At 43.9% G+C, this 15108-nt stretch overlaps 1 protein-coding gene across 2 annotated transcripts; it reads left to right on the forward strand.

Annotated features, from left to right (window-relative positions):
* Window positions 1-325: 325 nt before the first annotated feature.
* Window positions 326-7335, forward strand: LOC109778794 (uncharacterized). 2 transcript variants are annotated; one of them, XM_020337375.4, is made up of 7 exons: window positions 882-1328; window positions 1553-1662; window positions 1785-1826; window positions 5865-6029; window positions 6132-6308; window positions 6497-6592; window positions 6730-7335. In XM_020337375.4, the coding sequence occupies exons 1-5, from the start codon at window positions 1220-1222 to the stop codon at window positions 6255-6257; spliced, it is 552 nt and encodes a 183-aa protein (XP_020192964.1). In that variant the 5' UTR covers window positions 882-1219; the 3' UTR covers window positions 6258-6308; window positions 6497-6592; window positions 6730-7335. The 2 variants fall into 2 exon arrangements, with proteins under 2 accessions (XP_073358207.1, XP_020192964.1); XM_073502106.1 differs by lacking the exons at window positions 5865-6029; window positions 6132-6308; window positions 6497-6592; window positions 6730-7335 and adding an exon at window positions 2099-4681 and having other exon boundaries at window positions 326-1328.
* The last annotated feature ends 7773 nt before the right edge of the window (window positions 7336-15108 follow it).

Here is a 15108-nt window from a genome sequence, read left to right on the forward strand (position 1 = left end):
GCCCAGCAGGGACATGTGTCGTCATGCTGACGTCGCTCAAAATTTCCTTTTTACTTTTATTTATATTTCAAATGCATATATTTCAAAATAATAATAATTTAGTTTAAAAAATACAAACCATGAATTTAGAAAATGTTAACACGGTATAAAAATATGATAGCGTATTTAAAAATACTCATACAATTTAAAAAAATCTTCATGACAATGAAAAGATGTTTAGACGTTTCAACAAAATGTTTTTATTTTTTTGAAGTGTGTATACAATGTAATTTGTTTCGTACCATTAAAAAATGTACATGATATTTTAAAGAAATATTCCTGTGTTTCACAAAAAAAATTGTGATGTTTTAAAAGTGTTTATACAATGAAAACAAATATTCACATAGGTTTTAAAAATGTACGTGAAATTTTGAAGAAATATTCACGTGTTTCCAAAAGATATCCGTCAATTTGTTAAAAAATGATTGTAATGTAAAAAAAATCTCACATCGTCTTTTTTAATATTTTCATTGAGAAATGTACAATGTGTATTTAGAAAATGTTGCCATGCATACGGAAAAAGTGTTCAAACCATGTATTTTTTAAAATGGAAATCATGCATTTGAAAAATGCCCCACATGTGTCAAAAAAAATAAAAATGTAAGTTGTGTACTGAGAAAAGGTAGACATGTGTTAAAAAAGATAACCAATAAAAACCGACAAAGAAGCAAAAAATAAAAGCAAAGAAAACCAAGAAGTATAATAAAGAAAGAAAACCGAAGAGAACCACTGAAAATATAAGAAAAAACCAAAGGATAATGAAGAAAAAAGAACAAATTCGCAAAAAAAAAACAAGAAATGACAAAATCCGATGGGAACCTGAGCAGAGGGTAACCTACAGCGACACGAGAGGCAGCAAGCTACCTGCGTTGATGGCCGGCTCGACAGTCGCCAGATCGTAGTTGATTCCTAATAGAAATCGATATGGGCGAAAGATAGCTCTCGCGCTAGTAGGTTCCCAAAACCGGAGGTGCGGAAAGTTACAAGGGCCGGCGCGGGAGGCGCTTGAGCGCCGCGTACCAACAAGGAAGAATTTCCTAAATCTAATCTTAAGAGTAAAAACAATGAAGAAATAGGAAATCGCCGCTCCGGCGTCCGCGATGGATTATCAAACCAGGGGCGGACTCCCTTTAAATCCAATCCCGTCCCGCCTCTTCTTCACCTTCCGCAATCCCTTTCGATGGGGCAACGCGCAAGGCGAAAGAGGGCTCGCCGTCGCCCTGCTCCCCCTCGTCCTGCTCCTGCTGCTTCTCCCCCTCCTCCCCCTGGGACGCCGTACGCCGACATTTGTGAGTCTCCCGCCTCCATCTTCCTCTCCTCTCTCAATCTGAAAGCCACCCATACGTGAGTATTTTTTCAGAATAAGAAACGAAACCCCAGCCTTACCATATATACCAGCGAGAACAGAGAGCTTTAGCCGAGGCGAACAGAGGACTTGACACCAATCTGAATGCTCTACAATCCTGCCGCTTGCCTGAGTTTGATTCACTTCTGTTTTTTTTTTCTCCAACAGGCCGCTGGCTGGGACAGAGTGGGGTAATCTTGGTGCTCTTTGAGACGCCCTCTGGATTTGCAGTCTTGCATTATGATGGGGTCAAACTTTTTCGTCGAAACGCCTTGGAGGTACCCATTTCCCCATCTTGCTTTCTTATTCTTCCCTTTATTTTATTTATTTGTTTATTGATATACTTGCTTGCCCTTGTCCTCTTTGTCATCCACCTAAATTTTGTCTGGATTGATTGCAGGATATCTGGTCAGAATTCATCGACATGCCCTGGGCACGAATGGTCGGTACCTCTAATTTCAATCTTGCATCATATTCCCACGTTCTTTAATTTATGTTTCATTCCCCCCTCTTAATTGAAGAGACGAACTGAAAGAACTCAGGCACATTATATTGGCCGTTAGTTGTTTTGTTTTTTCTTTCTTTGCAAGTCTCCCTCTGTCTCAAAATAAATGTCTCAATGCTAACTTTCGTACAAAGTTGTACTAAAGTTGAGACACTTATTTTGGGACGGAGGGAGTAGGCTATTAGTTGTCTGACCAATTATATGTATAGTTGCACTTATTTTGGGACGGAGGGAGCAGAAACCACGCTGCTGCCAGTAGCGGAGCTTCAAGCCAAGAGGGATGCGGAATTGAGGCTGAAGGAACTTCTTAGGGAAGAAGAGTTGAAGTGGGCGTTGCGGGCCAAGGTCCGGAGAGTAGTCCAGGGGGATGCGAATACTGAATTTTTTCATATGATTGCTAATGGTAAGCATCGAAAGAAGAGGATCTTTCAGCTTGAGCAAGATGAGGGTACAATTATAGGACAGGAGAACCTAAAATTGTACATTACTGAATTCTATAAGCAATTGTTTGGTCCTCCAGACAATAACTGTGTGTCTCTGGATGAGTCCAGGGTTGAGGATGTTCCTCAGCTCACAGTTGTGGAGAATGATGTTTTGACGGCTCCTTTTACCGAGAAAGAGGTATTTCATGCCGTCTCCCAAATGGAAACTAACAAAGCGCCTGGCCCAGATGGATTTCCAGCGGAGTTTTATAAGAAATGCTGGTTTATTATTAAAGGAGATTTGTTGCCTTTGTTCCATGATCTGTTTGCTGGGCAGCTTCATCTTTTTCAGCTAAATTTTGGAACGATTACCCTTCTTCCTAAGAAAGCAGAGGCAGTGAGAATTGAGCAATTCAGGCCAATCTGTCTTCTTAATGTTAGCTTCAAAATTTTCACCAAGGTCGGGACCAATAGGCTCTCACAGATCGCGCATGCCGTTGTGCAGCCTACTCAAACGGCCTTCATGCCGGACAGGAACATTCTTGAGGGTGTAGTGGTCCTACATGAAACACTCCATGAAATCCACACGAAAAAGCTGGATGGGGTTGTTTTCAAAGTGGATTTCGAAAAAGCGTATGACAAAGTCAAATGGCCTTTCCTTCAACAGGCTTTACGCATGAAGGGTTTTGATGAGGCCTGGCGACGCCAGGTAGAATCCTTTACGCAAAAAGGCAGTGTTGGAATTAAAGTCAATGAGGATATAGGTCACTATTTCCAGACACACAAAGGCCTGAGACAAGGAGATCCAATGTCCCCTATATTGTTCAACATTGTAGTTGATATGTTGGCCATTCTTATAGGTAGGGCAAAGGACGCCGGTCAGGTAGGTGGCTTGGTGCCTAACCTAGTTGATGGGGGTGTCTCCATTTTGCAATACGCTGATGATACAATCATCTTCATGGAGCATGACTTGGCAAAAGCGAGATACATGAAGCTCGTGTTGTGTTTATTTGAACAGTTGTCCGGTTTAAAGATTAACTTTCATAAAAGCGAGTTGTTCTGCTTTGGTCGAGCCAAGGAGGAACAAGAGGCTTATAGGCAATTGTTCGGTTGTGAATTAGGGGCTTTACCTTTTACTTACCTAGGTATACCCATTCATCATCGTAAGCTCACGAACAGAGAATGGAAATGTATCGAAGATCGTTTCGAAAAGAAACTTAGTTGTTGGAAGGGCAAACTTCTGTCTTATGGAGGCCGGTTGATTCTTATTAATTCGGTGCTCACAAGTTTGCCGATGTTCCTACTATCTTTCTTTGAGGTTCCAGTTGGGGTTCGGAAACGACTGGACTTTTATCGGTCAAGATTTTTTTGGCAGAGTGATGATCTAAAAAGAAAGTATAGACTCGCCAAGTGGGATATTTATTTGTCGTCCCAAGGATCAGGGGGGGTTGGGTATTGAGAATCTTGAGGTAAAGAACAGATGCCTGCTTAGTAAGTGGCTATATAAGTTATCAGATGGGACTGATGCGACTTGGGCACAGATACTTCGTAACAAGTATTTGCAATCCAAAACATTGTCACAGGTGACAATGCGACCAACTGATTCGCCATTTTGGAAGGGGCTTATGAGAGTTAAGACAACCTTTTTTAATAGAACAAAGTTTATAGTCGGCGATGGTAATGATACTCGCTTCTGGGAGGACACCTGGCTTGGTGAGACTCCGTTGGCGTTACAGTACCCAACTCTATATCATATTGTGCATCGCCGTGATGCGCTTGTGGCAACGAGTATGCAAGCCACACCCCTTAATATTCAGTTTAGAAGGGTGCTTGTTGGTAATAGATGGGAAGCTTGGCTTCATCTGGTGCGTAGACTGATGGAGGTTCAGCTACAAAATCAGCCCGATCAGTTGTGTTGGAAGCTTACTAGGTCTGGACATTTTACCGTTAAATCGATGTACATCGATGTTATTAACTCGAGTGTCATTCCTAACTCCAAACATGTTTGGAAAGTTAAAGTTCCTTTGAAAATCAAAGTGTTTATGTGGTTTGTACATAAACAGGTCATTTTAACAAAGGATAACTTGGTTAAGCGCAATTGGACAGGATCTACTAGGTGTAGTTTCTGTGATCGGGATGAAACCATTAAGCATCTATTCTTTGAGTGCCCGTTGGCAAAAAATTTGTGGCGCTCCGTGCAAATTGCTTTTAACATTACTCCTCCGAGTTCGGTCGGGTCGTTATTTGGAACGTGGCTGGATGGGATAGAGTCCGGTACAGCTAGACATATTCGTGTAGGAGTTTGTGCGTTGTTATGGGCAATTTGGAACTGCAGAAATGATCTGGCTTTTAACAGAATAACTACTATTCATTTTTGCAGGTTGTATTCCGAGCTACGGCGTTGATCCGTATGTGGTCCCTACTCACTCCGACGGAGGCCAGGGAGCGTTTGGTTACTGGATCTGTCCGGTGGGAGATGGTAGCGCGGGATATATTCAACCGGTTTGGATGGCGGTCATGTAATAGGATTGGCAATTAGTTTCCATTCCTAATTTTCTGCCAGCCGGTTGTGGCTTTATGGCCTTTTTATTTTGTATCTTCCTGACGAGGTCTATGTGAGCTCGACGTAGTTTTCTTTTACGACTTTCTTGACATTGTGGAACTTATTTTTTTATCAAAGTGGCCGTATGCATCCTCCTGATGCAGAGGCCGGGGTATCACCCCTTTTCCAAAAAAAAAAAACCAGTCCTAAAACACATTCTCGGGCTAACTGCTAGCTAGGATGATTGAGGCCTGACGTGATATTTGTACCGATCAGAAACATGAGTGGGATCTGATACTCTTTTGAACAAGAGTTAGGAACTTTGAGTATTCATGCTCCTGTTTGTTTTCTTCTCCAAGTACTATTAGTTCCTCTTCTTAAGAATCAATGTTTTCAGCCTTTCCCCTCTGTGTTCGTTCTATCCTCCTGTTAGTTCTTGCAACTAGTACTTCTTTGATTCCCTCTACTATCAGGTCTGACTTGATTTTTCCTTAAGAAGTGTTCCTGATAGCTGGCCAAGTAAAATGGATAACAGATTATTCGAGTGAGCGAGCAGCGCACAATAGGAAGTACAGTATACGAAGCTAAAAAGGGGGGATGTGACCGCAAATTGGATAACAACGTTAACCAATATGTCTTCTGTTACAGATATTATATAATTATAATTATCAGGAGTGTATCAGGTTTAACATATCAGTTAGACTAAAGGGTAACCGGTTAAGTATAGGATTTTTGCCAGGAGCATGGCAATAGGATACTTCTACCAAATGACACAACTATCATATGTTTTTAAAATGGCACACATCCCATTATCTTAGCGCATGAACCTATTCTGAATTAGACTGCAATAATTTGATAACGATGACTTAAATAGACTACATCTTTACAGTTGAGGCATATACCTGCTAATATGCATCCTCTTTAGTCATGATTGAGACATGGCATGGTGTATGACTGATTATTTGTTTTCCCTGCTAACATGCATGCTCGTCTTTTTTATTCCTTTATCAGGCTGTTAGTTTTAAAGAATTTCAAATTTTCGAGGACAAGGCCAGGGCCATTAATAGTGATGGTGTTTGTTCGGAGCTTGCTGAGATGATCAAGAGGTCGCTCTGGCCTGGTCAGAAACTTGCTGTTGGAAAGCAGGAATATAAAGACATCATTGAAGCTAGTTTGGTGAGTGTAAGATTCCTTATAGTATGTAAACTTCCCATGTATGCTTATGCCTGTGAACAGTTTGAGCACAATTTTTGTTCTGAATTTATTTATTTTTGCTAGGGAATTCACTGCCTGTTTGATGAAGCCGTGCTGGAAGTAATGTGGGGCTTGAAGAATCTCATCAAGATGTTAGTGCCTGATGAAAAATTGGAACTGACTAATGAGGACCGCCTCCAGATCAGATGAGGAATGAAATCGGTCCTGGATCGTCATGGCGTTGAGGTCGATGCCAACTTGGTGAGCTCATCACTTCCTTTCCTGTGCCTGAGATGGTTTGCTCTCTGCCATGTACTGTTACACTTTCCGATAGTTTGTGCGCTTCCCTCTTCAAGCCACCAACGCAAGTATTTGTACGTTATTCTCGCAGCAAACTTTGCCCTTTGTGTTTATTCTGTTAGAGATGAAGTAGTGTTCCTTTTATGCAGGTTAATTCTGAAGAGGAAAATGTAACTGGCGATCCTGAAGAGGATAATGTAACTGGCGATCCTGAAGAGGATAATGTAACTGGCGGTCCTGAAGAGGTAAATTGTAATGTTTAGCAAATGTATTCTCAGATTTCTCGAAAATAATGTATCACAGTTTGTGGCTGTGCATGTGATGTAAATTTCTCGTTGCAAGTAATGAGTTTCAAACTTTTTTTTTGTCTGTTTTCTTTCAGATGCTGTCAAAGACCGAGGTAGAAAAATTGCTGGCTGATGCAGATCGCTATGAAGATAAGCTCGATAAGCGGACTTGCTTGGACATGTACCAAACAATTGTGTGGGGCTATGGAATTAGGCTTCAGGCACTAGAACAGTTGGGTTCCATGGTCAAGGAGGCAAAAAAAGGTTTGAAGCTGCACCAGGGGCCCATGGTCAAGGAGGCAGAACAAGAATTGAAGCTGCAACCTGAGGGGGTACATGGTCAAGTAGGCAAAAGAAAATTTGAAGCTGCACCAGGGGTGTTGGATGCAGCAGATGGATTGAGACAGAAAACAAAAATTTAGACAAACCAACGTCTTGTTTGGTGATTTAAAGTGCAAGGAGGCAATTTGGTATCTACTAGTATTAGATGACATGTTTGGCTAGTCTGGCATTGCGTTTGCTAATCACTTTCAGATGGGAGCACTGCTCATTTCATCTTCATCCTTAATCATCCTGCATTTGGTGGTTGGATGATCTATTCAGCCTTGGAGTGGTGTTTGAGTGCGTGCGCCTTAAAATTGTTGGAATAAATGCCAGTCTAGAACACTCGGCTCAAAAATGAGCGCAAAATGCACATTTCAGAACTTAGCTGTTTGATACTTTGATTATGTTTGTCCTCTCTGAAGGTCATGACAATTTCTCAATGCAGGAATTTCAAAGTGGTCTGGAGTTGGTCATGACAGTAGCAGAATAACTATCCATTCAACATATAGTTGTTCATGATGACCTCTTGTGTAGTATGAGTTGGGTTATACAGTAATATGTTGAGCTCACGTTGGCCATAATAAACAACAAAACTGTTCCACGTCAAAAGAAAAAGCTAAGAAACTAAATGTGGAACAGCTCCGACATCGGAATTTCCTCCATTATTCTACTCACTAGCCTTGCATGTACATGCTCTTCCTTTATCTTTGTCTTGGTCAAATACGTGTATGTACGTGCTCTTCAACCAATGCTCGTTGATAGCTTATCTTCTGATTGTATGCAATTGCGACGTGGTACCAATAACTGAATCAAGTGCTAAAACTATGCAAATCCTGTCATTTTCTCAATGCAAGTGGCAGAGCCGTTGACTACACTACCCTTTTGTTTTGCTTAGATTTTTCTCCAAGGAGTTGGTATGATTGATTACCTGTTGGTGTCATTTGGTGATTGACCATAGATTTAAGCCTGATTATTTGTTTCTGAACTATCCGTCGCATGATGAACAATGATCGCTCATCCGTGCGGCGCTCTCCTTTGTTGGATGTTTTGCCGAAGACTGTCAACTTTATCACTGTCCGGGACTCTTTCAGGGGACATTGAATCTCTGTCCGAACTACAACACTTGTATGTAACTTCTTCTCCGTTGTAGTTTAGGCGCTTCCGATTAATTTACTTCGTTCCAAAGAAGCACTTTTAGGTAAACATATTACTCAATCTTCAGTCCGGGTTCAGAGAAGAACTTCAGAATCACGCCTAAACATTAACATAGTTTGATTTCTCATGGTAATCAAGCTTCTTAGGTTTTGCCTCTTTCTTGCTGCAGGGACTTGTCCTACAACAAGGGCTTGCGTGGCTCTCTTCCTGCATCCATTGGAAGCTTGAGCAACCTTCAAAGTTTGTGAGTAGTTAAACTTGGAAGAGCACAACTTTTTTTAGAAAAGGAGGAGGACCCCCGGCCTCTGCATCTGGACGATGCATGCAGCCACTTTATTAATTATTCACACAAGACCTTACAAAGTCATACAACAGTAAGACTAAAGCCACCGTCTAGGCAACATCTGTCGCTACTCCTATCCAGTTGATGAAGGGATGCTGATAGCCTGGGTCTAATACAAAACAGACCTCGCAGCCAAACCTAACATCTAAGACCTGAGGTCCCAACCAGGACTCCTGCCGGGTATGGGGCACCCACCAATCCGGCGCACTCCTCAACCAGGACACCTGTCGGGTATGAGGCCGCCGCAGCCACCTGCCACCAATCCATCTTTAGTGTTGTACTGCTGCATCTACCTTGCCCGGTCTAGCTGCCGTCGGCGCCACCACGACGCTAGACAACGCCACCATCCTGCACTCGTCCATCATCACACGCCCACCGGCGAGACCCCGCTGCTCCATGCCGCTGAGACCCGCCGTTGTCGACGTGCTAGATGCCACGCCGCTCCTTCATCACGAACACCACCTGTTGCCATTGGTCCCATCCCCTCCACCTGCAGTTCCTCTAACCGAGCACCCAAACGCCCCAGGCGGTGCCTCCAAGAAGGGTACGACACACGCAGTGCCGCCGCCGCCAAATCTAAGTAGATTTTGGGTTTTCACCCGGGCTTGGAGTCGGGGTGGAGGGCAGGGACCTCGACGGCGCCTGCAAGGAGGAGAACGGCGACCCTAGTCGTCGCCACCCTCGGGATGAACGAGTCATCCAGAGTTTCCTCCAGTCCGATGGCACCTCTACCAGCCCCCGCGAACGCACCGAGGCCGACGACCGCGATTGTAAGCCACCAAGTGTAGCGGGAGAGAGCCTGCAGCGAGGAGGAGATCCACCGGCACCTCACCGCCCACACGGTCAAGACGCCGTCCATCCACCCCCCGCGAACATCGCCAACCGAGGGCGCCGTCGCCATGCCTAACGGGGCCGCCGCCCCAGGTCCAGGTTCCTCCACGATGGCCGGAGTGGAGAGATCCGCCACGAGCGACGAGATCCGGCACCACGCGGCCAATGCCATCGCCCAAGCCCGCCGTCGACCGATCCCGCCGCCGCCGGGAGCCTGCACGCTGTCGGGAGTCCCACACCCATGGATTTGGGCGCCCGTGCACCACCGCGAGCCCGCCGCCTCCGGGATCCGCCACACCGTCGGGAGGGCCGCACCCCGCGGATCAGGACGCTCGCGCCGCACGGATCCGGGAGTGATACGTCTCCAACGTATCTATAATTTTTGATTGCTCCATGCTATATTATCTTCTGTTTTGGACATTATTGGGCTTTATTATTCACTTTTATATTATTTTTGGGACTAACCTATTAACCGGAGGCCCAGCCCAGAATTGCTGTTTTTTTGCCTATTTCAGTGTTTCGCAGAAAAAGAATATCAAACGGAATCCAAACGGAACAAAACCTTCGGGAACGTGATTTCTGGAACGAACATGATCCAGGAGACTTGGAACCTACGTCAAGAAACAAAAGAGGAAGCCACGAGGTAGGGGGGCGCGCCTACCCCCCTGGGCGCGCCCTCCACCCTTGTGGGCCCCCTGTTGCTCCACCGACGTACTCCTTCCTCCTATATATACCTACGTACCCCCAAATGATCAGATACGGAGCCAAAAACCTAACTCCACCGCCGCAACCTTCTGTACCCACGAGATCCCATCTTGGGGCCTGTTCCGGAGCTCCGCCGGAGGGGGCATCCATCACGGAGGGCTTCTACATCAACACCATAGCCTCTCCGATGAAGTGTGAGTAGTTTACCTCAGACCTTCGGGTCCATAGTTATTAGCTAGATGGCTTCTTCTCTCTTTTTGGATCTCAATACAATGTTCTCCCCCTCTCTCGTGGAGATCTATTCAATGTAATCTTCTTTTTGCGGTGTGTTTGTTGAGACCGATGAATTGTGGGTTTATGCTCAAGTTTAACTATGAACAATATTTGAATCTTCTCTGAGTTCTTTTATGTATGATTGGTTATCTTTGCAAGTCTCTTCGAATTATCAGTTTGGTTTGGCCTACTAGATTGATCTTTCTTGCAATGGGAGAAGTGCTTAGCTTTGGGTTCAATCTTGCGGTGTTCTTTCCCAGTGACAGTAGGGGCAGCAAGGCACGTATTGTATTGTTGCCATCGAGGATAACAAGATGGGTTTTTTTTATCATATTGCATGAATTTATCCCTCTACATCATGTCGTCTTGCTTAAAGCGTTACTCTGTTCTTATGAACTTAATACTCTAGATGCATGCTGGATAGCGGTCGATGTGTGGAGTAATAGTAGTAGATGCAGGCAGGAGTTGGTCTACTTGTCTCGGACATGATGCCTATATACATGATCATACCTAGATATTCTCATAACTATGCTCTATTCTGTCAATTGCTCTACAGTAATTTGTTCACCCACCATAAAATACTTATGCTCATGAGAGAAGCCACTAGTGAAACCTATGGCCCCCGGGTCTATCTTCATCATATTAATCTTCCAACACTTAGTTATTTCCGTTGCCTTTTACTTTGCTTTTATTTTACTTTGCATCTTTATCATAAAAATACCAAAAATATTATCCTATCATATCTTTCAGATCTCACTCTTGTAAGTGACCGTGTAGGGATTGACAACCCTTTATCGCGTTGGTTGCGAGGATTTATTTATTTTGTGTAGGTGCGAGGGACTCGCGCATAGCCTCCTACTGGATTGATACCTTGGTTCTCAAAAACTGAGGGAAATACTTACGCTACTTTGCTGCATCACCCTTTCCTCTTCAAGGGAAAACCAACGCAGTGCTCAAGAGGTAGCAAGAAGGATTTCTAGCGCCGTTGCCGGGGAGTCTACGCAAAAGTCAGCATACCAAGTACCCATCACAAACCCTTATCTCCCGCATTACATTATTTGCCATTTGCCTCTCGTTTTCCTCTCCCCCACTTCACCCTTGCCGTTTTATTCGCCCTTTTTCCGTTCGTCTTTTCGTTTTCCTTGATGTCTTACTTGGCTCGTTTGCTCGTTTGGTTGAAATAGTTGAGTATTTATTCCTAAACAGAGAAGCTAATATCTATGGATCCTCATCCGCTTGCCAATCTTTTTAAGAGATCCAATTATGATGAACCAATTCCTAGTGATTTGGATGCACTAGATTATCTTTATAAGGTTTTGCTTGAAATCCGTGAATCTGAAAAATTGTGATGAAGTGATTCACGATAGATCTTTGAATAAAAAGCATGATTGCAATGATTTTATTATAAATTCTATTGATGTAAATTATGCTAATAATATGCAAAACCCTAAGCTTGGGGATGCTAGTTTTGCTATGTCCACTACCTGTTGCAATAATCATGATTGGGGAGATTCTTCTTATGATCTTGAAAAGTTATTTAAGCCCCATGATGAATATAAGATTGATAATAGTGTTTGCAATAATATTGAAGGTGGGTTTGGAAGAGTGTCAACTTTAGATCCCACATATTTGGATAATGTTCAATCTTATGAAATTTTTGATAAAAGTGGGCTTGGAGAAATCATGACCTTAGTTATTGATAATCCCACTATTTTGGAAGAGTGTCAACTTCGCATGCATGTGGATCGTGCTGAGAATATGTTATGTGATAGCTATATTGTTGAATTTTCTTATGATCCTACATGTAATTATTATGAGAGAGGAAAATATGGTTATAGAAATTTTCATGTTACTAAATTACCTCTCGTTATGTTGAGATTGCTATTGTTCCTTTCCGCTTCCTTGCATATGCTAGTTTTTGCTTGCTATGATAATTTATTTTTCTATAAGATGCCTATGCATAGGAAGTATGTTAGACTGAGATGTGTTTGTCACGTGTTTTATGATGCTCTCTTTGTGCTTCAATTCTTGTCTTTCATATGAGCATCATTAAAATTATCAATGCCTAGCTAAAAGGCTTTAAAGAAAAGCGCTTGTTGGGAGACAACCCAATATTTTTCCTTGCTGTTATTCAATAAATATTTGTTCTAGCCTCTGGTTAGATGTATTTTTATGTTTTAATTAGTGTTTGTGCCAAGTTAAACCTATAGGATTTTCTTGGATGATAGTTATTTGATCTTGCAGAAAATTCTAGAAACTTTTTGTTCACGAAAATAATTGTTAAAAATCACCAGAACGTGATAAAATATTGATTCCAATTGCTGCTGATCAATAAACAAATTTTCCAGGTCGTCCTATTTTGGTAGAATTTTTTGAGTTACAGAAGTTTGCGTTAGTTACAGATTACTACAGACTGTTCTGTTTTTAACAGATTCTGTTTTTCGTGTGTTGTTTGCTTATTTTGATGAATCTATGGCTAGTAAAATAGTTTATAAACCATAGAGAAGTTGGAATACAGTAGGTTTAACACCAATATAAATAAAGAATGAGTTCATTACAGTACCTTGAAGTGGCCTTTTGTTTTCTTTCGCTAACGGAGCTCACGAGATTTTCTGCTGAGTTTTGTGTTGTGAAGTTTTCAAGTTTTGGGTGAAAGATTTGATGGATTATGGAATGAGGAGTGGCAAGAGCCTAAGCTTGGGGATGCCCATGGCACCCCCAAGATAATCTAAGTGTAGGAATATAGGCATTGTATCTCATGCAATCACGTAGGATGTTTTACTTCCATACTTAGCCTCAGCTGATCTCTTTCGTTTTAGCTAGAGATATGGTCTTGGAGGTCAAGTATACTTGTGTATATATGTAACTGTCCTATGGATCAATACAATGCGCTGCAATATTCCCAACTATTCTATCTTACATGGTATCAGTTTTTCCCGTTATCGTGACCTCTTCCGCTGCTCACGCCTGAACCTTCCTCCCCTAGCCAAACGCCCTAGCCTGCCGTTGCCGCTGTCCTAGCCAGCCGCCGCTGCCATGGAAGACTTCGGCGACCTTTTCTCCCACCCCTCCTCCAACCACTCCTCCACAACCTCTGGCTCCAATCACTCACCCCGCCGAGCCCCCCCTAGCGCCACCGCCGTACAACTCATCAACATCCGCAGCCATGTCCCCATCACCCTTACCTTCGAAGAATCAAACTTCTCGATCTGGCAAACCTTCTTCAACCTCACCTTCCGCAAGCTTGGTCTTCTCGATCATGTTGATGGGTCGATTGATGCTCTCATGATGTTCGGCGACGTCGAGTGGACCCAGATCAATCAGTGTATCGTGTCTTGGCTCTACATCACCGTCTCCAACGACATCCTGCACATCATCATCAAGCCCTCCGACACGGCCACAAACGCATGGACGGTCATCGCCGAGCTCTTCCTCGACAACCGTCTACAGCGTGCTATCTTCGCCAAGCGGGAGTTCCACAACGTTGTCCAAGGCGACCTGTCCGTCACCGCCTTCTGTAGCCGCCTCAAGTGCCTCTCCGACACTCTTCGCGACGTCGGCTCACCGGTCTCCGATCAGGACATGCTGCTCGCTCTCATCAACGGGCTGAACGACGACTTCGGCCATTGCATCGCGGCGCTCACCATCAACCCCGCTGGCCTCACCTTTGCGCGTGCCCGTGGTGCCCTTCTCCAGGAGGAACGCCGCCTCTCCTGCGGCGGTCATCGCGCCCAGCTGACGGCCACTATAAAAGAAATACACTTCCGTGATGATATGTGTTTGTCACAGTAGGTCGCGTTTTTTGTCATGCATGTACATCCATGACGATTTTATGACAGAATCAAGATAGTCATACCTGTGCTGTCATAGAAGTGTTCCATGACATTACCAAAATTATCATCACGGAAGTGTGCACTTCCATGATGATAAATCGCGCGTCACAGAAGTGCTTTCGTCAAGGGTGACCGACACGTGGCATCCACCGTAACGGAACACCGTTAAGCTATTCGAAACTCTTCCTAGAATTAGATTGTTTATTTAGTATAGAATAGGAGAAGAAGGGCTTCATTGCCAGGGTCGGGTTTTGGATCCGATAACCCATTAACAGCCCCGACCAATGGGGATTTTCCACGTGTAAAATCATCATTGGCTGGAGGAAACACGTGTCGGCTCATCGTTGGGACAGATGTCATCCACTCATTGGACAGAAGGCGCCTATGATACGTCGATACGTGGCATGGCCCAACAGAGGCCCATTTCTGTGAAAAGGCTGGCCCGTTTGACTTGGTCAAAAGGTGGCGGGCCGGCCCATGGAAAGCCTGTTAACGGCCTGTTCGCATATAGCCCATTTACAGCCCGCTAACCCAAGGCCCGTTACGCCCTATCCGAATTAGGCCCAGTAGCGTCATCTGGGCCATCCAATATGATTCCAGCCCGTTTTCACTTTTGACCCATGTATGGCCCATGACGTCTTTCAGCCCATATGAGGCCCTATGTAACTCTTGGCCTATTAACGGCCCATGGTGAAACTGGCCCGTAATGAACAGTGTATCACTTTACACCCATTAACGGCCCGTGGTGAAACTGGCCCGTAATGAACAGTGTATCACTTTATACCCATTAACGGCCCATTATTCCGTTGGGCCATTTCCAACCCATGTTATCTTTCGGCCTTCTCAGAGCCCATTTATTCTTGGGCTCATTTCCAGCATTCGTTTACTTACGGCCCGTTACTGTCATTTTTTGCTTGTGGGCCAAATTCAGCCCGTGGTTACAGTCGGCCCATTTGTGGTCCGTTAATACGTTGGGCCATTTTCATAGCGTCATCAAATACGGCCTATTA

This window comes from Aegilops tauschii, chromosome 6, assembly GCF_002575655.3.
Source record: "Aegilops tauschii subsp. strangulata cultivar AL8/78 chromosome 6, Aet v6.0, whole genome shotgun sequence".
Taxonomy (NCBI): Eukaryota; Viridiplantae; Streptophyta; class Magnoliopsida; order Poales; family Poaceae; genus Aegilops; species Aegilops tauschii.

Excerpts from the sequence above, each read along its gene's own strand:
- LOC109778794 (XM_073502106.1), top strand. The coding sequence starts at position 1,625 with ATGATGGGGTCAAACTTTTTCGTCGAAACGCCTTGGAG. Across the intron at positions 1,663-1,784 it reads TTCGTCGAAACGCCTTGGAG|GATATCTGGTCAGAATTCAT; the intron begins GTACCCATTTCC and ends GATTGATTGCAG. Across the intron at positions 1,827-2,098 it reads ACATGCCCTGGGCACGAATG|TTGCACTTATTTTGGGACGG; the intron begins GTCGGTACCTCT and ends TTATATGTATAG.